Source organism: Myripristis murdjan, chromosome 6 (genome assembly GCF_902150065.1).
Source record: "Myripristis murdjan chromosome 6, fMyrMur1.1, whole genome shotgun sequence".
Classification (NCBI taxonomy): Eukaryota; Metazoa; Chordata; class Actinopteri; order Holocentriformes; family Holocentridae; genus Myripristis; species Myripristis murdjan.
The window spans coordinates 21805703-21828981 of record NC_043985.1 but is presented as its reverse complement, the minus strand read 5'-3'; the positions used below and the strand labels follow the sequence as shown (position 1 = coordinate 21828981).

Genomic DNA, 23279 nt, shown 5'->3' with positions numbered 1-23279 from the left:
CCCCAGTTAGGTCAATCATTATTTTTTTTTAAATGCTGAAACACAGCATGAAGGAGCATCATGTCTCCCAGTTTCATCAAAACTAGACCAGTGGTACATGACACTGAACACCGAGCAAGTGAGCGGGAGGAGGGGTGGCATGAAAAAATAAATAGCAGCCAGTAGTTTCAGTAAAGATGTCCAAATTTGCAGTGAGCATCAGGTTTTTTAAACTAAAAAAGCTAGTTGTTTCCTTCAATTGATCTAGAGAGGCTTATCTTGCCAGTAGAGAAGTCTCTGCCTCTCTATAATGTTTCCAGCACAAGTTACAAGGACCTGGACAAAAAAGAGGCATGGGTGGGAACTGTGAAGATTTAAATTTGAAGTAATTAACCTTACTCACACTAGATGGGTGCTTATTTTTATCAGGTGAAAATGGGAAAATAAGTAAACTCCCAAATGCAACATGACTGGGTCCTGTTTTTGTGACTATGACTCCCACTTCCCAAGGCCATACTGTCAAGTTATCGCTCGCTTCTGGTGTGGGACAGGTGTGAGATGGTTTGCAGGTGGCAAGACAGATAAAGCCCAGTTCACAGCTAGCCTCAGCATATCACAGGCTTCTGTTGTACCTGTATGGAGTGACCAGTTGGATTAAGAGGGAATCTGAAGGTCTCATTGAAAGATGGCTCCCGGTCATGTCGACAAACTCGGGTCTTCTTCTTGATGATCCTCTTCTGTGTGGCCACATTCACAACGTACAGCTTCACATACAGGTCTGAAAACAAAACAGACAAATGAAGGACATTGATTACCGGTGTTACAAGCTATTAAAGGCAATAGAGAGACATGCCGAAATTCACACACACACAAGTGCATATAAACGTATTCACACTTCCTGACCTGGTAGATGGTCTGGGCTCTTGAACTTGTAGGTGATATTTCTGCACTGGAGGATCTCCAAGACCAACTGGTCCCCCTCTGTCTTCACCTCCTTTTTAAGAGCCACTTTGATCTCCCCCATTACTTGGGTCTTACCACCTAAACAGAGAGAGAGAGAGAGAGAGAGACATGGTCATTATTAAAAATATGGATTAGGGATTGCTGTATTTCTTTATTTGGGTGTCTTTTGGCTAAATTATGTGTATTTGTTATATATTGACGAGGGCTTAAACAAGCTTAGTGATCAGTATTTCTCTATTGTTTCACAAAGATCTCACTTTATAAACCATTATTTGTCCTTATCGATAATTAAGGTTAATGGTTATACCGGGACATGCTGAGTTAAATGCCAGCTCTTTTTCTTAATTAGCACCCGAGCTGTCAGGCACCGTGACAGTGACCTGCTGACCCTCATGTGTGTAACGGCTGCCAGGCTACAGCCTAAGGTGACCTGAGGCTCTTTGTTATTACGTGAAACTGGATACAGCAGAGAGGCCCGTGACACCTGAGCTTCATGAAACCTAGATATAGTTATGACAGAGGGAAAGATAGTGTGACATTCACTTGTCTCCTGTTATACATGCCTTGCTTTAAATCATTATGTGGGGTAAATCATTGTTCATTGACAGTAAACACTTAGCAGGGCACTTAGCACCACAGCTGAATAGACTTATCATGAGTGCAAGGTTTAAAGGTAGTTAAATAGGCGATTGTGGAACAGGAAAGCGAACAAGAAAAAAAAAAAAAGAAAAAAGAAACCTTCTGACTGTCATATTAGAGAACGCCCAGCAGGTGGAGGCTCACAATCAAATAAGAGAACAGTCGACACCCTGTATTTGTCTTTCCTAGCCTCGAGACATTCACAGCATTCACAATGGATCCCACTGAAATTTCCGTGTCACTTGCCTTCATTTTCTGGGGGCCCTAGACGGCTGTTGTCCGTGCCGTTAGGCATAGGCTTTCCACTGTGAAATAAGAAATGAATAAATTACACAAATCACATAGAGTGGTACCGAGCATCAGTGCCAGCCTTTAACATTTCAGAAAAGACAAACTTCTTGCACACATGATTGACCTAACAAAATAAAAACCACTCACGCATGCCAGTGGCAGCATACATGTTAGTTTTAATTAATAAATACACCTTCAACAAAGTCCACAAGAAGTAACTCTCTGTTGCTTAGTCTTACATATCTTTTTCAGCACCTTGGTGTTTCTAGTCAATGAGCTTCACAGTTAAATGCTCTTTATAATCAGCCTTTAACATTCGCCAGATACAATATATTGAAATGAGTCCATGATTCCCTTACATGCGTGGCACTTGAAAAATGGCACTGTCCACTCCAGTGCCAGCCGCCTCTTCCCCATCTAGGCCTCCATAGGCATCTCCCACCAGGCTGGGGGCAGACAGCACCACTGACCCTGAGACATCACCCAGCCGGTGTCCTGGTCCTGCAGGTGCAAGAGTGGAGGGAAATGATGGAGAACGAGTAAATATTGGTGGAGAACAGAATTAAATAGTTAAGATAAGATGTGCAAAGGAGATTAACTCGAGAAAAGGATTGTTGTGGATGATCTTTTCAAAATCAAGCTGTTTGCATATTCAGAATATACATTTACAGATTGGTCCCTGTTTGTGTGGCCAAGAATATGCCTATTCTTTACAAAAAGTTAATATCTTCTGTGATGCTTTTGTGTGTGTTTGTGAAAAGGAAATGACATGGAAACACCAGCGACCACACTGTTTTTCACTGACACAACCTTTAGCACAGACACATGCATGTTTAACAGAACAGACTGAAACACTTCACACCCCTGACCATCACTCACTGAGACTGGGGCTGTCCATCACACACAACTTTGACTGACCATGGCATAACAGCACACTTGGGGGCAGGGGCTGCAGATCAGCTTAGATGGCAGTTTGTCCTTGCATCTAGCACTGCAGTACAATACATCAGTCAACCCATAATGATAACTGCAGATTCCTTCACTGGAAGGAATGAGAGTCATTGGGTTTTAATACAGATCAGAGGTACATTTCATGTTGAGTCTATGTGTGTGCTCTTTCACAGACTCATTTGTTTGTCCTTGGCTCCTGGCTGCTGTTGAGTTACACTCAGACTATGAAAGAGAATGATTAGTTCAGGGTATGTGTGAAGTGTCTCTGTCTAGACTAAGGGTGGATACCTCTTTGGCTTCATGGCCACAGTGTCCACTGCTTTATATTTGCTTTAAAAAGATGAGCAATAGCTAGCAACTAGATTCCCTTTGAAGGACAAACAGTCCGTGGAAAGAATGAAATTCAGCAGGATGCTGACAAGTGTTGGAAACCCCTAATCCAGCCACAATAAGTGTAACAATGACAATGATTTAAAAAAAAAAAAAAAAAAAAAAAAAAAAAAAAAAAAAAAAATCACACACACACAGAACATCACAGACTGAAGGACATGAAACAATATTAAATGAGAAACAGATTCATTACTTTGGTCACTGATTTTATGAACACATTTAGTCATATTTGATTTAATTTTGGGTCATTTTATCTTTTGCTTTATAGTTTTATTGCATTAGGGCTAATGATATAGGTTTAATACTAGTTATCATTATATTTCTACTTTGTTATCTCACCTTCCCTTTGACACCTCTGTTCCTCTCATGGTTAGCTGACCGCTTTAGTCTCACTGGCCGGTGAGTGTAGGGTGAGACTCCTGCTGCCTTTTGAACCCCATGGTGTGTCTGTGTTTCCTGGTTTGATTGGTCAGTCTCACACCACGTTTGTGTCCCTTTTGTTTTAGGGTGTGGGAGTGGGATAGGAGCTGGGTAGGGAGGGGAGCAAGTGTGCCTCACCTTCTGTGTGTGTTTCTTGACTTTTCTAAGGGTTCAGATGGCACACACATGCACACACACAGAGAGACTATAGCATCACAATGTCCTCAGTGGCCAGGGATTGGTAGCCAGGGAAGCTGAGAGTGCATGCTCAAATAGCTATGGCACTGGGCTAACATCTCTCAGGGATGACAATAGCGCTTTATCTTTATCTTTCAGTCACAATGCTCAAGAGTAGGACTTAAATTAATAAAGAAGAATTACATTATGTAAACCAGGCTAATAGGACCCATGGGTATGTGTGAGTGATTGCCATCCTTGCTTGGTTTCTAAACTTGGGTTTGGAGATCTCCACACTGGGGGTCTGTAGAAACCATATGCTTGGGATTGGCACATGCACAGTCCACTGAGACACACAGGAGGGGATAAGGGCTCTGGAATACTATATTTGTTGCTGATAAAATCGATCTGCTTAAGTGATTTTGTGTGCACTGCTGATGTAGCCGTAGCTTAGTCTAACTGCTTTATGTCAAAATTATGATGTCCTTGTAGCTATCAGAGTGACGTTAGAGAGAAGTAAGATAACAAATGGTTAGTATATTTAATGCAGTAATATAATATAATGCAATATTTACAGATAAGTAATTTCAGATTTATAGACTGAATAATTAGATAATAAGATTGGGTAAGATTAGAAAAGTTTAATATTGAGTTTAGGTTTTGATTTACAGTGTGCTGCAATTATTTAACTTCATTATCTGCCTTAGGTTTATGTTTATGACTTTACTTTTGGAGAATTTATCACACCTGCAGCAAGCGCAAATTAATCTAAGAGTATTTATCAAAACAAATCATTTTGTGCTCAGAGAAAACAGTCAGATGAGGAAAGCAGAAGGCAAAGGAAAACCGTTAAGGAGTGAACAAATGGTAGGGCAGGTTTCATCAAAAGATTTCGAAAAATGTTGGCATGCGCAGGAAGAAGGAAGCATATCACAGGAAGCGTGTTATGGGTAGGGGCGGGGTTTACTTGGTTGCAGGCGGGATTGTTGCACGGCAGCCTCGGCAGCAGCGATGGCTATCCCGGCATCCTCAAGGTGGGCCTGAGTGACGCTGCTCTTGCTTTGGCTGCGGGAGGGGCCGTGGGAGCGCAGCTGGCCATCAGAGGAAGACTTGGAGCTGCCTGGACTGCTGTGTGACTTTTCCAGAGGTGTCATCTGCATGTCTGGGGGAAGAAGAGGCAGAGGGGTGTTATATATTTATCCTTGATTTAACCAGGTAAAAGTCTCATTTTGATTAAAATTTTCCAAGAGTGAACTGGCCCAAGAGGGCAGCATAAACATTGTTACAACAGTAAACAGTAAACACAGAGATAAATACAAGTGTCACATCATAAAAAAAACAAAAACAAATGGACACAGTATCAAGTTAATATGCAATACAAGAATGAGGACAAAAATCCAGTTGTTATTCATAAACTGATACAATTTGCTACAATGATTTCAGCCAAATCAAGAGCCAATTACTTTCATACCAGTGACAAGAAAGATACACATTAGGATCACATAAAATATCACCACAGTTTCTTCTAAGTGTTTGTATTTTCTACTGCATAGGGGTTCCCATTATCCCTTGTAGTGTGTGATATACACATGAAGTGTAATTACAGCGGTCACAAAATAATTAGTATTTCTTTCTCCATGGCAACAGGCTCTATCTCTATGACAACTCTGTGACCATCCCTCAAATTACAGTTTCTGGCAGGAAAGCAAACCAAACCAGCTAAGCTAAGTAAACACTGTTGCAATTCAGATTAACTAACATAATTAATTCATTGAGGCAAATTATGGAAATGTATGTTGTGTATGAGTAATTGAGGGTTTCAAGCACAAAGTTCCAGTAACAGACCTGTAGGGGGATTCTCAGTTCTTAATGAATATTCATATTTGTGTCCGCAGTGAAACTGTGATAGCTGTATTGTTTGATATCTACTCTTTGTTGAACTACATCTTTTTCTGTTCTTGTCCTTGTTACACTTTGGCAACACAAATGTTGATTTTGTCGGGCCAATAAAGTGAAGTGAATTTAATTGAAATCTCTTACCTTTGGCTGGATCTGGGAATATTCCATGGCTCCTGCTCTTGATAACGGAGTTCTTAGGTGATTCATGACTGCCCTCACCCTGCCCATGCCCTTGACCGTGTCCCAAACCCTGCCCAGGCCCCATCCCAGGCCCTGACATATGGCCCTGGCCTTGGCCCTGACCTTGACCAGCTCCAGACCCTGGAGGGCCTTGAGCAGCATGATGGGCTCTGCTGTGCTCAATGCTCTCACTCTGCTCCTTCAGAGGCAGCCAGCGAGGAGTGTTGTCCAGCTGGGCTGTGTTTGCCAAGTCGATCAACACCTGACAAACAAACGCACACACACACACACACACACACACACACACACACACACATGCACACAAGACAGAGACAGGAAGAGACATGGGGAGGAAAAACAAACAAACAAAGAAAAAAAAAAGATGCAAGGTTTTGTGAATACAGGATGGACACATTATACAGACACTGTAAGCCAAGCCAGCCATTCACAATAAGCAGAAAAATCTAACTGACACATGAAAAGAGAAAAAAAATATCACTGTGAATGAAGGTAGGTGAGACAATTCACAGTTTGGTGTGTGTGCAAACACTATGACACACTACATAATTACCATGCTGTTTGCATGTGGCATTAAAAGCATCACTCACTATGCACATTACAGGCATGAAACAAACACTGACTTCTGAGTTTTTGGGAAGGAAGTGATATGATTATAACAGTTGCTTATATATGCAAAAGCTGGTCAAACAGACCAACAGAAGGCTTTAGGGTGTGATAATAAATGCTAAATGCATCTGACATTTGATACTGCACAATTCAGATTCCAGAGGCACTCACTTCTCCCAGGAAGTCATTTGAGGAAGATCTGTCGTAGTCCCACACTGTCACCTCCAGCGTCTTTTTCTTCAACTGGAATTTTAAAAAAGGGTATAGAAGGGAAGAGGACAGATACTTTGATTGAAGTTTTTGTGGGTGCATTTCGATCTAAAGGACAGAAATTCTTCTTTCTAGACAGTTGCTTGTGTGTCTTCATGTGTCGGGTGGCAGCTTAGGTGCACTATGTGTGCAACTCATGAATAAAACCTAGGTATACCATTGAGCTGGCACAGTGGAGCTACATTAGCTATGGTGTGTTTAATGCATGTACAGGAGTGTGCGCATGTATGCAGTCAGTTTGTATACATGTGTATGGGAATGTGTAGAAGGACACTGATCTCAGGGCTGAGTGAGCAAATGAATGATGCAGAAGCCTTTAAAATGCTGCCCAGGCCAACAGAGAAAGACGTGATTAATGTTAGTCAGCCCCAGAGGAGCCAATGAATCCTCTGCCTTTACAGGCGGCCGCTATTCTCAGAGCACTAAAGCCACTGCATCTGCACTTAAACCTGTGTCATAATTACAGCCCAGATGGTACCACTGGGCTGAACATGGATGCCTCTGTCACATATGATGCACACTGACGCACAAGCAAATGCACAAGTGCACACAATCACACACCCAGTGAAAAACAGACACACGCAGGCACATAATTGCCAAGTTTCTATCACTCATTGTTTAAATGACCAAAAGTCAGTCTGTCTGTGTTGAAACTGTGAGGGAAGCAGAAGAGAAGGTTGTTAACCAGAATCCTGGGAGTGTTGATAAGAGGCTACATAGGGACATTGAGAGCAGCCCACGAGGACAGAATCCAAATGAGAATATCCACATTTACCCAGAATGGCCTGCAGCACATATGAGCACAGCCGAGTCAAAGTTTCCATGTCTGTGTGTGAGTGTGTGTGTGTGTGTGTGTGTGTGTGTGTGCGAGAGAGAGAGAGAGAGAGAGAGAGAGAGAGAGAGAGAGAGAGAGTCATTTCATACCTGCTCAAGGTGAATATTCTTGTAGATGACAGTCTGGTTCCATTCTGGGTTCATGGTTTTCTGCGCATACTTGGTCCTTCTCTTGTTATCAGCACTGAGAAATCATGATATTCAGAGAGGTTGGCAGTCAACTCAATATCTCTCCTCCCTGCCCGACCCATGGCAAATGGCCACCAAACTGTGACTATATTCAATAAATGTGGAATAAATAGATGGTTGTAAAATGATTCAACTCCTGTGGTGGAGAATGCAGAAACAGGTAAAAAAAATGAAGAGGAAAAAAAGGTCAGACTCCAAACAAATTGTAAAGAAAACTTGTTTGAACCAGCCTACTTAGACTGCCATTGCTTCCATCAAATCACAGATTATTTCAGAAAGAGAAGAGAAGGAGAGGAGAAGACCTGAAAGAAACAGTTTTTGTGACTCAGTGGCGGTTGATCCATAGAGGACAATATGCTGTCGCCCCACCTTAACTTACAGAATAAATAAATAAATACATACATACATAAATAAAACAATTATAAAATAAAATAGTTGTTACTTTGTTGAGTGTGAAAGGGCTACACAGGGCGACAACATCTGGCACACTCATAATTTAATCCTTCAAGCCACACAAATGGGAGACTGTAGCCAACCAAATGTTATTCATTGTCACAGAAGTTAAATGATGTAGAACGGCCATTGCACCGTTTGCTGTGGTTATTTCGCTGGAAATGGTGATTTTGGTTAGGTGCTATTGTTAGTTGCTGAAAGGTAAGTGTGTTGCACTAGTATAGCTAGTCTAAAAGTCAAAATTATTAAAAGTACTATAAATGTTTGAAATCCTGTGTCCTGACTGTGTGTTTGCCATGTCTGTTTGTATGTCATTTATGAGCATTACTTGATCATGGTGGTGATTTTTTCTCAGTTTTTTTCCCTATCGTCTGTGGGTTTTTGCAGAGTTTTTCCTTTCCCAGCATGAGTGTTACGTCAGCAGCGATTTTGCTTGTTGTAAACAAACCTGTAAAGCCCTTTGAAACTGTAACAGGGATTTTGGACTATAAATAAACGTGAATTTGGTTATATGTTCTCCAGATGATGCTTTTGCTGCTGTTCTAATTATACTTTCCAGTATGTCTGTTATAGATGGCTGATTTACAATCAGTAAATCAGCCATCATTGTTGCTTTTTTTTCTGCAGGGTGACTGACCTGTTTCTTTGATGTGTCAACTTCTGATAAACACGGCCACTACAAATGAATAATTTCTGCAGCCATCGAGATAGATAGACTCTCATGAGCTTATAAACATGAGGGGTGAGCTGACAGGTCAAACAAAACTGCGCAGCGTAGCTGTTTTATTACTGATCATTTTGAATTTATATCTGTAATGAGAGAAATCACATTTGCTTTTTTTCAAACTGAATGTGAGCTCACTGTACACCTCTGACAGTGCATTTGACAGGAGATGGATCCATTTTACTGGCAGGCTATTTGCATCAGACACACACTACAAAACCTTTCACATTATAATCACGATAGAGGTTAGATGAGGAGCCCCACCTAGATAAATTAATGCCAACCGCCACTGTTTCTTATCATGAAATAGAACAGATAATAATTGGACAGGGGATGAAAGGATGGAAAACCACTTAGGTGTTGGGGAAAAAATAAATAAATAAAAACTAAAAGCAAAGAGCAGCACCACACTACCTTGCATTCTGGACAACCATGACTTGGCTGAGGCAGTCCAGAAGAGGGAGAGGAGGGCAGATATCACAAACAAGAAAAGCAAAAACACAAAAACAGTCAGAGAAGCCCAAAGAGATAAAAGGAAAGGCAATAAAGAAGAGAAAGCTGACATAATCAATCATCACTTCAGGGTGTATCGTTGCTGTTTGTGCCTAAGCAGTTGGCATATGGGTGAATAAATAATTCACCATCCCAAATATATACCCTTGATATACTGTACACTGTGGTTGTGCGCTCAAATTCTCAGATGTGAAACATACATTTAAAATGCCTCCTTAGAATGAAACTGTAGGTGAATGAAAGCACTTGTCCAGCCTACAGAGTGTGTAGGATGAGAAGGCTTATAGTCTTGTAAACAGGTCCGATAGGGCCATTAGCTAAGAGCAGATACTGTTACAGACCAGATAACGGCCAAATCGATCCTTCCTCCTGCTATTCACAGGCTCTTAGGAAGAGAGCAGTGCACGGAGGTATTACTAGAGGAAGCCTGGGAGTTGATACTAGGGGATGACACTAAAAGAGCCATTCACTCAAATGTGGGCAGAGCTTCAGTGCATTACCACAACACAAAAAACTCAGAATAATGTTGATGAAATAATGGAGTAAGATACTACATGGTTAAAAAATATGCTGTTATATATTCTCACGACATAGCTTTAAGTTTAAATATCTAAGCAATGAAATGCGGATAAATAAACTGAATAGTCACAAATTTTATCTCATTTTTCACCCACAGGGAATCAGCTAATTCAGTACACCACAGTCAATAGGGAGTCTGAAAGGAACCCGGGAAGAGTAAACAAGACAGACAGAAAAGCAGGAAGACAGACAGTGAACACTCAGACACACTCAGCGCTCACCCTCTCCCGGGTAGGAGGTAGACCTTGACGAAAGGGTCAGAGTAGCCGTTGTTGTCCCTCTGGGCCAGGTTTCTGGCCTGCAGGACATGGACGATCAGGTTGCCCAGGTTCCTGTCATAGTTGATCTGGAGCTAAAGAAAGCAGAGTGGACAGCCACAGAGCACAGAGGCTACATAAGAAAGACAGAACTGCCAGACTGTGCATTGCTTTTGTAACTGCTGAGAAAATGATTGTACTGTGCTTTCTGGAGGAAGTGTATTCTGTACCTGTATTTCTCCAGTGATAGGATGAGGCTGTGTCTTCAGCACATCGGTTGGCTAAGGGGAAAAAAAAAAAAAATGAGTGCACTGATGTTAAACTATTTGACCCATGATTAGCAAAATAGATGGACAAACTGACTCAACCCTGATCTGCAGTGTAAAAGTTCAACAGGTCAGCCATCTCCTTGAGTTTAGCTATCAGAAAGTGATGCTCTGATTCCATTCTGGTGTATATATTTTAAGGCAAAGAATGAATGGGTTGTCCTTGTAGGGAAGACACTAAAGATTTTTTTCACTGGAACTATGAGCCTCAGGAGAGATTTGACTATCTGAGTGGGGTAATAGACTGGAAAAGTCTTTCAGTGAAGTTTGAGAAGGTTAATCAATTACCTGGGAGATAATTAAAAATAGATTTGTACTTGAAATAAAACCACTTTAAACTGTATTTATATCTGGATTTGCAGTGTACAACTATATGTTCAACCTCTTGTTCATATTTTATATCATTATTTATCAAATCTGTGTTTTATGTTTCAACTGTACATCCTTTGAAGAATTCTTAATTTAAACCACATATTACACGTACTATATATGTATACACACAGACACACATGCTCTCACATGTATGAACATACACTGAAACACACCGTTTTCATTTTCCATAATAACAGACCAGCCACATTTCTGTGATGAACACAGCAGCCACATCATTTGACCTTGACCTTCCTTTGCAATGTTGTATGAGTTATTACTGGTGAAGCCACAGCAGAGGTTCCATACCTTGTGGATTAAAATGGATTTATGGATTCATCATTATGCCCTAACATTATCCGTGTCTTTCTTACAAGTTACATTGTATGATTGAATATTTGGTACAAACAACTTTAGCAAGTGTCTGCAATAAGCCAGCAGGTGGCATGCTAACAAATTAAAGCCACTACCTTTGCACTATGCCTCTGTTTTTTGTTGATGGCAGGAGAGGCAGGCTGGCCAGGGCTCGGCACACCACTGGACACGGCTGATCCAGTACCCGAGTGGAGGAGGGCTGAACGCTCCAGCGCAGAGAGAACCCCAATCCCCCCAGGCCCAAGCCCTGTCCCGGCCACACCAGGAGCCTGCTGCAGGGAGACTTTCTGTAGTTCTGCAGCCAGCTGCTTAGGATCTACACCAGGAGAGCGTTGGCCACCTATTGAGACACACAAACATGGTAATGCACATGTATACACATAATTGGTACACAGATACATGCATGCATGCACACGCAGGCTGGTGTTTACATATTCACAATTCCTTGTACATACCAGCCTTAAGCTGGACATGGTGCTCCAGGGCTTGTGGGTGCTCAGGGTCAGACAGCATATTAAGGTCGCTGTTTGGATCCACAGAGGAAATTTGAAACATGGCATATCAACCAGTGTAGCTTAGTAGTAATCAAAATCATACAGTGATATCCTATTTATTGGATGATGGAGTGTGGAATGGGTAGGAGGGAAAGGAGGGAGGAGAGGAAGAGAGCAGCGTAGGGAGTTGCAGAGTCACCATATTGCTACTAAGCATGTAGGAGGTTCAGTGGGCCAGAGGGATGAATGATGACAGTTGTGACTCACAGTCTCACACAGAGCTCCGCCTCAGCACATGGCTGGCCCATGATGCATTGCACTTCCTCATAAGTCTTTCCCATCAGGGGTACTCCATTCCACTCCAACACCTGCATTCCTGTGGTGAGAGAAGGACAAGCAGGCAGACAAACAGAGAAAAGGGAGATATCAATTCCCACACAATATGTTATAAATTGTGGGCAAACACATGTCACCTCTCTAGCTATCAAACTTGCATGGTGCCTCATACATCCTCTCAAATTCGAGGTAATGCTCCAGTTTGTAGCGCAGTCAGCTGAAAAGCTTAAACATGGCTTGATATCCCATTTTGTTTTTCTGTTGGATTACAAGTTACACTGCTGCAGCAGAGAACAGAGCATCAAACCATTAAACTGTAAAGAGACAAGCATGTCGGAAGTAAAAGTGCTGAGAGAAAACCACAACTGCTGAAATACACAGCAACCTCACACTTTCATTTCAGAGTGCAAGCTGCATGAGCTTCAGTTACACAAATGAAGCTATCTTCAGATTAGACTTTTGTTTATGAAGCAATTTACTAGCTGCTATCATAACAAAGGAATAAATTAATATGTCTGTTGTTTGTTTATTGTTCATGTGGACTCTCATTAATTGAAACAGCTATTCTTCCTGGGGTCCACACAACATAAAAAATGAAATAGTATGCACAAACTACGTATAGTAGCATATACTTGCATTTTGTTATGAAGTCATGAAGCTGATCACAGCACAAACATACAGATGCAAGACAATACATGTTTTAGATATGAGCTAAAATGCAATTGTTATCAGTTTTACACAGAAAGCATATCATCAAACCATCTTTACCACTGTAAAGACACTGACATGTCAGAGGGAAAAGTACTGAGGGAAGATTTAGAAGCGCACAGCAAACTCAAACTTCCATTCCAAGGTACGAGCTGCATGAGGCTCAACTTACACAAATGAAACCTGGCCTTCAGATTAGACTTTTGCTTATGGAGTAACTCATCAGCTGCTGTGACAACAAGGCAATAAATTAATATCATTATCTTTAATATAGGTATCTCTAAAAATGCTCACTTTCTTAAAACTTAAGTATTTGCAGTCTTATTTTTTTAAATTTTACAACCCTGTTTTTGTCAAATAGTTTATTTTCCTTGCTGTTGACTGTGTTGCTTATTTGCAATATGTTTCTGGGACAAACATTCTTTGTTTATTTCTCTCTTGCAAAAGAATCCATTAATACTATAAGAGTTGTTTCAGGATCATCATGTGCAAAGTATTTTTATTTATTTATTTATTTATTTATTTATTTATTTATTTATTTATTTATTATAAATGAGTCAACACAGAAACACTGAAATGTTCTTTTTGTAAACTACCTTTGGGGTTACTTTCTGGGTTCAGCCTTTTCTAGATTTAGTATGATTTAGTATTATCACCAAAACCAGTCGGGACAGACATGGCTTTAGTGCATGAATTGACAGTGGTTTTAAAAAATATGATCAATAAATGTCACTGAGAGACTATTGTAAGTGGAGATTCTTGTTTTTTGAGATGCTGTCTGCGCAGGATGACATATTTAAAAGCTTGTTTTTCAAAGGACAGTCAGAACAACTCAGTGTTAAAATCACCTCATCAATAGATCTCACAATGTGAATGCAGTGCTCAGAAATTCTGTCCATTCCAACATAACACAAACATCATTCAAGTACTGAGAGTTGGTGGCTTATAGCAACAGTCCACTAATAAAGGCTTTAAATAGACCTCTGCATGAGCCAATACTCGTTTTAAGTTTTCCCCAGCTCTCTCTCCTGTATTCCCTTTATTCTTCATGTCTTTATTTCTTAATGCACCTGAAGGCATGTTCCACTGCAGCTGTTTCAACAAAACATAAACATTACATTTACATAAATACAGTTCAGCATACTCTAGACTGTAAATACAGCCAGTCAGACCACTAATCCTATTCCTTTATTGCAACTAATCTGGTTTTATATGACACAAGAACCCAGTCTAACCATTCCTATTTGTATTTCAAGACAATAAATAAATAAAGTAGTGTAACATCAGACTGTCAGGAAATACTGTTGTTGACTGGCTCATTCCTCCTGTGATATAAAGTCATGAATCCTTTGTGGTGGAATCACCAGTGAAGAGAGCCTGTGCAGAAACAGTTTTACCCTCAAAAATATCCCTGAACTGTAGGAATTACCATAAATATCAAGGCTTTTCTCTGCCTAAGCTCAGCAAATAAATCCTATAAAATCTATCATTTGAACTTTTTAGTAAAGTAGGCCTAATATTAAGGAAAAATGCATGAAATAGATGATTTAAGGTGCTTTAAGACAGTTGGTTACATTTTTTTTTTTTTTTTAATTCTATCATTCTATCATTTGTTTATGCAGGTTGACCATAGACCTCAACATCAGTGGTATTGTGATATCCTGGATAATATCATAACTTTAAGATTAAGGCATCATGACACCGCTGCCAGGGGCTCATGCGTTTCCACACACGATTGTTGAGGGCTGGGCTGGATTACAGTCCAGGGCTGTGTGTGTGTGTGTGTGTGTGTGTGTGTGTGTGTGTGTGTGTTTGTGTGTGTGTGCCTGTCCTGTCTGTGTGCATTTGTGTGTCTCTAAGGATGCTAAATAAAGCCTAATGACTAACGCAGCCCAGTCCTGTGGAGGGCCAGGGTGAGCTGACAGGCTTCGTCCGTGTGGGGATGTGAAGTGTTTGGGAATGAGACATGACAGACCACAACACAGATGGCTACAGCAGCCTCTCACATCTTCATCTGGAATTTAATGATTCAGGCACGAAATTTCACAGAAGGTCTAGAATGTCCTGATATTAATAATCGTCTTAAGAGTTCTGCTTAAACCATTAATCTGACTCTTTCCCCAGAGTTTGCACTGAGAAGTAGTATATCTTGCTAGCAAAATCAATAGATTACACCTCAAACAACTTAATTTTAACAGAATGAAAACATCCACTTTTTTTTTTTTTAAAGGGAACAGCATAAATCTTTAGGTTATTCATATATAGTTTTTTTTTTTTTTTTTTTTTTTTTTTTATCCAAATGTAATTTTGCATTTTGCTCTCCGGATATATTCTGTTTCCATGCTTAAAATTTATAACAAGCACCAACTTGCCAAAAACATGTAACAAATTGGATTTACTCATTGTTTTTCTTAGTCGCTAGAGGGGCTACCACATCTTTTTCTCATCCTCGTCTTACCCTCTACAATTTTTCCCGTTTGTTCTGCGACACAACCAGGGAAAACCTTGGCAATGTAGGCTCCAATTTCTCCCCGGCTCCCTGGGATCTCCTTTCCTCCTACCACCCGAATTCCAAGACCATTCCCTGAGGAAAAAATTAAGCATAGAGTTCTTCATTAGCAAACCAAATCCATGTGTCCATGTTGTTTATGTATTCTCCATTAGCCTATTTATTTATTTATCTATCTATTTCTATACCTGACACACTGGTGTCCTTTAGGTCTCTCTGAAGTTTGATGCGAGTGTGAGGGAAGGTATAAGGAACCAGCTTCATCTGAGAAAGATTTAAGAGAATTTACAGCATGATGATCAAAGACATCCCAGAATAAGGGTGTTTACAGTACTTATGAGGTTGAGGTGGAATGCATTAGCGTGGATCTCACCTGTCTCTTGTCCATCATGTGACCACTCTGTGGGCGTCCTTCTCTTGGCTTATCAAACCAGTCTGTGTCCTCTCTCCTCAGATGGTAAGCTACACAAGACATGGCACTGGTTAAAAACTTGCACACAAGAACACATCATTAACCCTGATAGCTTGATTTATCTCTGCTCTAACCATAGTAATGCCTACAAGGCTTGGCTTGGGCAGAGACCAATCTCGCCAACAGGCTTTGATGGAGATGCAGGTTCTAGTATGAGTTACAGAGTGCATCACACATCCATCCCTTCTTTCTCTCAGCTGCAGGAAGATCTCTGATCTGTCCTGACTGGATAGGTGAAAGCAAAGGCACATAAACTTTGTTCCAGCCTATCCATAGCTGTTGTGAGATCAAATGATCACTACAAACACTGAATGAAGAATGAATGCATTTCAAGAGAATTTTAATCAGCTTTGCATGCTTTTGATGTCATGCAGTGCTCCCCGTCTGAATGAGGGTTCACCTATTCATACATGTCATATTAGAAACGTTATTGTCAAAAACAAAACCTGACATTTTATAGTATACATTGGGTCAGCATTTGTTCTTCTCAGTCAAAAACACTGAAATGCAGATTTTATTTTTTATCATGACTGATTACATGTTTCTGTTCTTCTCTTTTGATCATGTTGTTCTTTCTTTCCACAATAAGTTTTGATGAGATGAGAGAGAAAAAAAATAATGCCTACCCACACTAAGTTCTTACCGTCCACTGTGGCTTGTACTGTAGTTCTAACATATTTCAAGAAGTGCTAGGCTACATGAATCCTCCCTACAGCTCCACAGCTCCTCATGAATTTTACATTGAATACGTTTTAGGGATGGTATTCTAATACCTGAATGTTCTGTTTCACACAGGCTCCACCTGCTAACAGGGTTTGTTTGTTTAACCACTCATCTAGTTACCCTATGGCGTCTTGCCCTATAGAACGGGAGTTTACCACTGCTCTACATCCATGTTTCTTCAGTATGTGAAGATGACAACATTGCTGAGGATTGCATTGTTTGACACTCAAATGCCTGACGTGTGTTGGACTGGTTACCACCATTGTTCTTTGCGAGCTCTCGGCGTGCTGGAATGCACAGACTTTAAGGGTCTTTTGTGTGGAGGGGCAGGGGCAGCAACACCAGAGCCTTTTCTGCTTCCCAGAGCTGCAGTGGGAATGTGATAACAGTGATGCAGAATACACTGAGGGCCTTCCCAGACTTGGCCAGTCTCCCTCAGTCTTAATTTTCTACTGCCAGCCATCCCAGCTGAGACATAAGGGTAACTGATTCCCGAATCCTGGATGATGCTAATGACAATGACCTCTCATCTTTCCACTGCTCTGCCCAGACAGTGTCCTCCTCTGTTATCCTGCCCACTTTCTGTCTCCACTCTGCACGAGTGAAACATTGTGTCTCTCAGAAATCTCTCTCCACCAGTCACATAACTTCAAGTACTGAGAGCAGTGGGCTCTCTTGCTAGGCTCCAACCCATGCAGCAATCATGGGCAAAACTGTGACACATTTGAACAATCAGCCCGGCTCAATGGAGCACACTGTCAAGTTCACCGTCGGCTAGTCTTGTTGCTCAGGCAACTTGCAAAGAGCTTCTGTGCTCTGTCATATCTTTGCAGAAGAGGCAGATATGAGTAGCTGGTTCAGTGTCTAAGGGAGTGCATATGCATCAGTGTTATGCTGATAACAATAAGCATCTTACATCTTCACTAAAAGAGCTCATTCTTTTAAAGGAACAGTTCACCTAAAATACAGAAAAGGACAAACCATCAAAAATGTACATTATAAAAATTCAACAGCAATGGCTTCTTCCAAAATCAACAAACTCTGTCTATACAAGTACAAAGCAATAGAGCATGATGGATGGTTCTTCAGCAAGAAATAGTTCCTAAAGGAAATTGTTGCTCCAAGGGCTGTAGACGATTATGGATATCCCTGTCATTGCCTGGGGAAGGAGCTGGTACTGTTGAGTTTTTCATATGTAAAGCTTTGAAGATTTGAACTCCACAAAGAAATACTCATCCAGCCCCACTGTACTGGGATGCCGGGAGACATGGAATATCACAACAGACTGGAAACCTCTCAAAATTACACAGAAGATATCTGGATCGATAGATTGCACAAGGGGTAGGTGAGGAAATAGCTAATTTTGTTTTTTGAGTGGACTGTTCGTTCAACATCCTCATTTCTGCTGCCTGTGCCATGTCATCTCTGTGTTAAGCAAGAGATTAACGTAAGCGGTGCCATGGAGTTTTAATTAGTGGATCAGTTTATATGTCTTAAATCAGGATTTGGACTTGTTTCTGTCATCTCTCAGTGCTTCTTTAAACTGCGAATTGAATATTCAGTTCTTGTGTTTTAGATGTCTGTGCTGCTACACAGTGTGACAGCTTCTATCATCAAGATTGTTTTAACAGTTTTTTCCTCTTGATGTTAAGGAGGACTATGTCCACAAATTATGTCAAGTACTTTTTTATGTTTGACAAGCATTTAATTCACTGCTATTTGCAGTGAATGTTAAGTGTACATTCTATACACATGTATTACGTAGTAAGCAAAATGAATTAGTTGCTTATTATAATCATACATTTTATACTTAACTTTAATACCCATCGTTATTTATATGCATACTAATTAAGAATAAGCACCGCAATACTTACCGCTATACTCACTAATTATGTTGTAATATTGAGTGAAACATTTCTTCTTAATGATTTTCTATCTATATGTGTAAATTCTCCTACAATAAAAATATATTGAGTAATGTGTATATGTGATGTGTAATGTGTTTGTTTATGCAAAAATTTGATAGAAGGATTTAAGTATTTGGATGAATTGCTCTAAAGCACAGGCAAAGAGGTCAGCATAGTGAAAGGATTTGTTCGCAGCACTTCAAGTGGAAGAAACATCTTTCTGCAGTAAATTACAAGAGTGTCACAACTCATCCATTCATTATTAACCACCGAGAGAGAAATCGAGTCAGAGGAAGGCCATCAAGCAGCAGAATTTCAAGCTCATTGTGACACTGACTTAAACGACTGGAAATACATTATGTGTGCTCACACTCATCATGCTCATCACGGTCATCAGAGTCACCCATCAGCTCAAGAACAATAATAGCTGTAGGCATGGCACAATCAAAGGCCAAAGCAGCGGAAACCAGATCTTCTTTAAGCCAGAAAGAAATCACAATCAAAGCAGAAAGGGCAGGAGTTGATGCATAATTTGGGGCGCTGTAACAACAAAAAATCTGACAACTCACAAGAAAAAAAATGATGTCCTGCTCAGGGTTCAACATGAGTACAATGTAGCAGATCTCTCCTTCTGTGTCTTTTTAAACTTAATCAAATAAAGGAAAAAACAGGCCTGACCCAGGTTTTGCCTTACCCTGTCCTGTAACAGATCCTCTAGAAAGCTAAGCCGGTATCTTGCATCGTTTGGTTTTTACCACCCCAGAAAGCCAGATCACAATGACATAGTCTGTCATTCAATTGAATATAATAAAGGAATATCACAAACAGACTTGTAATAGCTTGGGGCTTGTTGCAAAGTTCTGGAAAGAGCCTGTTCCTGTCAAGAGGGGCATTTAACACTTGGTCCAGTGCTTTGTGGTCAAGACAGAACACAGAGTGGTTCTGAAACAGTGAGAAGAAAAGTGACATGATAGACTGCTGCATGAAAGCCCATATCTTTGGTGACACCCTTGTCCACTGTTTCCATGTATGAGTTGTAGAGAGCAACGAAAGATGAGCAGAGCGACTGGCAGTGATGCAAGGAGATATGTTCAGAGGGATTTTTGCATGAATGACACTTTAAAGTTGATGCCTTAAAGGCCCTTTCCCCACAAAAAGGAGGCTCTTCGGCAGGAAATACTTCTCAATGAAGCTCTTCACACTTGACAGCCATGCATTATGCAAGGTATCCATGTCATTGTCTTTGTAAAGAGCTTTTGCTTTTTTTTTTTCATGTTAATTTTTGATGGCTTGAGTGCCACATATGAATGTCCATCAAGTCCACTGTGTTGGAGACGAAGAACACGGGAGACTGGGAACCTTGCCAAATCACACAGAAAACATCTAGATAGAAAGATCACACTGCAGGAAAGAGATAATGTATATTGCATTTTGTGTGAACTCTTAAAATCCTGTAAGATGGTATGCCATGCTCTGTGTAAAGATTGTTTAAACATTTTTTCACAACTGATGTTAGAGTTGACATTGTCCTTATGTTAAGTGCTTGTTATGGTTTGCAAGCATTTAATTTGTTTTGTTACAAGTTGTAAAATATACTTTTTGCTTTTCTCTGTATAGAGAAAAATACCTTTTTGCACTCCACACATGATATACTGATCTAAGCCATCAAACCTAAATTACCGGTTAAAGTTAACTGTTTTCTACCTATGTTTTCTATCTTATGTAATTTATTTACATACTTAGCTTAGGATAGTAATAATCGAGTAAACAGCTACTTATAGAGTTAGGTTTGTGATTAATGAAAATACTTACCTTGTAACCATGAATATAACCTGTCTTCATGAATTTATGTATACTTCCCTTAGTTCTCCTGCTATAACAACATGTTGAGTAATACTTAATGTAAAAATGTAATGTATTACCACAGTTTTGCAAATAACATTTGTTCACTGTTATCTTATAATTTCCTGCACACTGGTTTTGATTAGTGTTTGTCTCTGAAAAGATGAGACAGAGAAATTGCTATGTATGGCAAATACCTATGTGAATATTGATGTACATTTGTTGCCTTTGCGTTTCAGTTTGATGCTTGTATGTTCACTTGTTCTGGTATGTAAACTTGGCAACAACAGCTGCCTGTATGTCAGTGGTTCTTTGGTAAGAAAGTCTGACTCCCTGGTGAAGCTGCTCTATAGTACAGAGAGGGAGCCCAGCATAGGTGGTCTAACCATCAGTCCACACTCTGCAGGCCATTTAGGCTTAGTGTTGAGTGCAATGAGCTCTCACTGAGAACCTTTGTTGTCACAGTGCTGCCCTCTGTCTGTACTCGACATGGGGAGGAACAGAATGCAGTTGTTCTGAAGCCCTCTCTCCCACCGCCCTGAGAGCGAGAGTGTTGAGAATGGGGAGCTTGCTGACATGGACCAGGCAGCACATGAAGGCAAGGAACGCAGCTTGTTGAGAATCATGGGGAAATCCCACTGGCATCCTTGATCAGCCAGCCTGGATGATAGCAAAGCCTGTTGGCAGGTCCTGCCACTGTCTGGGCTTTTTTTTTTTTTTTTTAATTTTTATTTTAATAAGCCTCCCTGCTGTAACTGATATCTGGCTACAACCAGCTGAGTTTCAGCGAGCGATCTGTTCCATCAGACTTGATGTCTACCTTGCCTGCCTGATGGTTACTTTGGTAGCTTTGTACCGTATGATGGTTCTGTGGTATGCAGAAATATGTAACTGTGGACAGTGGACTTGTGGACAGTTTATTATGTTTGGACAGCACGGTCACAGGCAAGTGGAGCAGTTCCAGTGATGCCTTCTCTGGACCAACACCTCAAGGTGTGGCTCCTCAACAGGACAGTGTGATGCACACAGAATTGTCTGCAGATGTGGTATAGACTATCCAAGGTACTCAAACGCAATCCATCATTTCAAGCTACAAACCAAAATGTTTTCCTAAAATGGTGTAGAAAAAATGGATGCTGACCCACTCAATTGTTCAGTTCGGTCTATTTCTTCTCTCCAACACCTCTTGGAGAGGGTACTTGCACATCCCTCACTTGCATGAATTAAGTATCTGCATGCCGAGAAAATAGGCTTCACATCAAAACTTTATCTCACACGCTGCTTCAGCAAGGCTCAAGGGGCATCTGAGACACATGGCTCTAATCTGTTACCAAAATCAAGAGATTCCACGGTACACATGCACTGCTCAGGTAGACAGTGTGACCCAGGTGTGAGAGTGATTGTTTTGTTACAGTGTAGTAACACTGAAGAAACTCATCATTGAGTTGGCTATGCTGTTAGACTTGAGTGCTAAGCAATGATAGGATACAACATGAGGTTAGTTCCCTTTCCTTTGCAAGTGAAAGAAAGGAGCACTGACCCTGACTGACTCATGTGTACACACTGACAGTCAAGCAGCCCTGCGACTTGTTGACTTATCATGTCACAGCAGAGGCTATCATCAGGCTCTACTCCCCAAGTAGAAAAACAGCCCCCTTAGAAGGTGAAGCTTGTGTTAAATAGAACAATTCTTATGCATGGTTAATCTGCTTCTTTTGATCACAGGCTGTTGCCATGTCATGCGCCAAAGTTTTAATATCTACCACACTTAATAAATGTATAGAAAAAGAAAATACCCAAACCATACTAACAATTCAGCCTGCCAGGTAAAACATTACATTACAGTACATTCAAAATGTGAGTCATCACTTTGCAATACTATAGATCATCACTAAGGACTGAGTGTGCTCAGCACTGGAAGTTTCTCTTTGTACTATTAAAGTGATCTAATTACACTGTCAGTGGGAAAGGATGCACTCATTATGTTGAGACTTATTATTTTTGTGGTAACATTTATGCATGATCGCACAATATGCACATGTGATTACCTGCAATCTCAGCAATAGTGCATGAACATGAATACTGGAAATGATCTGATATGCTTACAGAGCCACTGTGATGTGGAGTCATTCCAGAATGATGTATAATTGGAGTCACTATATGACACATACAGTATATCCAGTACCATCAAGATGGGTTCATTCCAGAATGGGTCTGATATGTCATCTACTAGAGACCTACTAAATGGCATGTGTTGTGTGCGGTGCCATTGAAATGTGGGTCATTCCAGAATGAGTCTGGTATGCTTACGAAACCAACCAGAGAGGTGGATCATTCAGAACCATGATGTGCAGAATGGAGGCATACAGTCTCTGTGTACCTACATGGGAGCTGGAATGCTGTCTCACCTTCTATATTCCAGTTTGGGCCTCCAGCTGGGATACAAAATTATATGTATGTTTTTTTCAGAAATATGTTCAACACAAGTCCATTAATCTTACAGACTACATCATCTGTACTAAGGGCTAGGTTGGCATTTCGAATATACTTCAGCACATGCATTTAAATCAGTAGTTAGTGCATTACTGCAAGTTTGACATTAGTCTGCCAGACATTTAACATTTCAAAAGAGAAACATTACGAGAGGCCTAAAAATATACAGATTATCAATGGGGGAAACAATAAATAAATTAAAAATACAAAGCCAATTGCCAGATAATATAAAGCTGAGCCATAGAAGTAGAAGAGTAAAGGTGGTTTTGAACTGAGCTAGTAAGATACTCTACCGTGTCTGATACTTTCATGAAAGATTCTGGTTTCATCTCTGTTCAAAGCCAGCATGGAGTCAGTTAGTGCTGTAATCAAGGCAGATGGACACTCTTA

At 40.5% G+C, this 23279-nt stretch overlaps 1 protein-coding gene across 1 annotated transcript in view; it reads right to left on the bottom strand.

Annotated features, from left to right (window-relative positions):
* pclob (piccolo presynaptic cytomatrix protein b) overlaps positions 1-23279 on the bottom strand; it is a 65843-nt gene that overhangs the window by 4304 nt on the left and 38260 nt on the right. Inside the window, exons 13-29 of the mRNA XM_030053554.1 lie at positions 15826-15914; positions 15641-15716; positions 15402-15527; positions 12167-12275; positions 11861-11928; positions 11501-11745; positions 10566-10616; positions 10300-10430; positions 9401-9427; positions 7711-7804; positions 6688-6759; positions 5851-6151; positions 4769-4972; positions 2232-2373; positions 1828-1886; positions 883-1020; positions 612-757 (exon numbers count right to left, since the gene is read on the bottom strand). Coding sequence (XP_029909414.1) covers positions 612-757; positions 883-1020; positions 1828-1886; positions 2232-2373; positions 4769-4972; positions 5851-6151; positions 6688-6759; positions 7711-7804; positions 9401-9427; positions 10300-10430; positions 10566-10616; positions 11501-11745; positions 11861-11928; positions 12167-12275; positions 15402-15527; positions 15641-15716; positions 15826-15914 — 2078 coding nt within the window. The remainder of the gene's footprint in view (positions 1-611; positions 758-882; positions 1021-1827; positions 1887-2231; positions 2374-4768; positions 4973-5850; positions 6152-6687; positions 6760-7710; positions 7805-9400; positions 9428-10299; positions 10431-10565; positions 10617-11500; positions 11746-11860; positions 11929-12166; positions 12276-15401; positions 15528-15640; positions 15717-15825; positions 15915-23279) is intronic.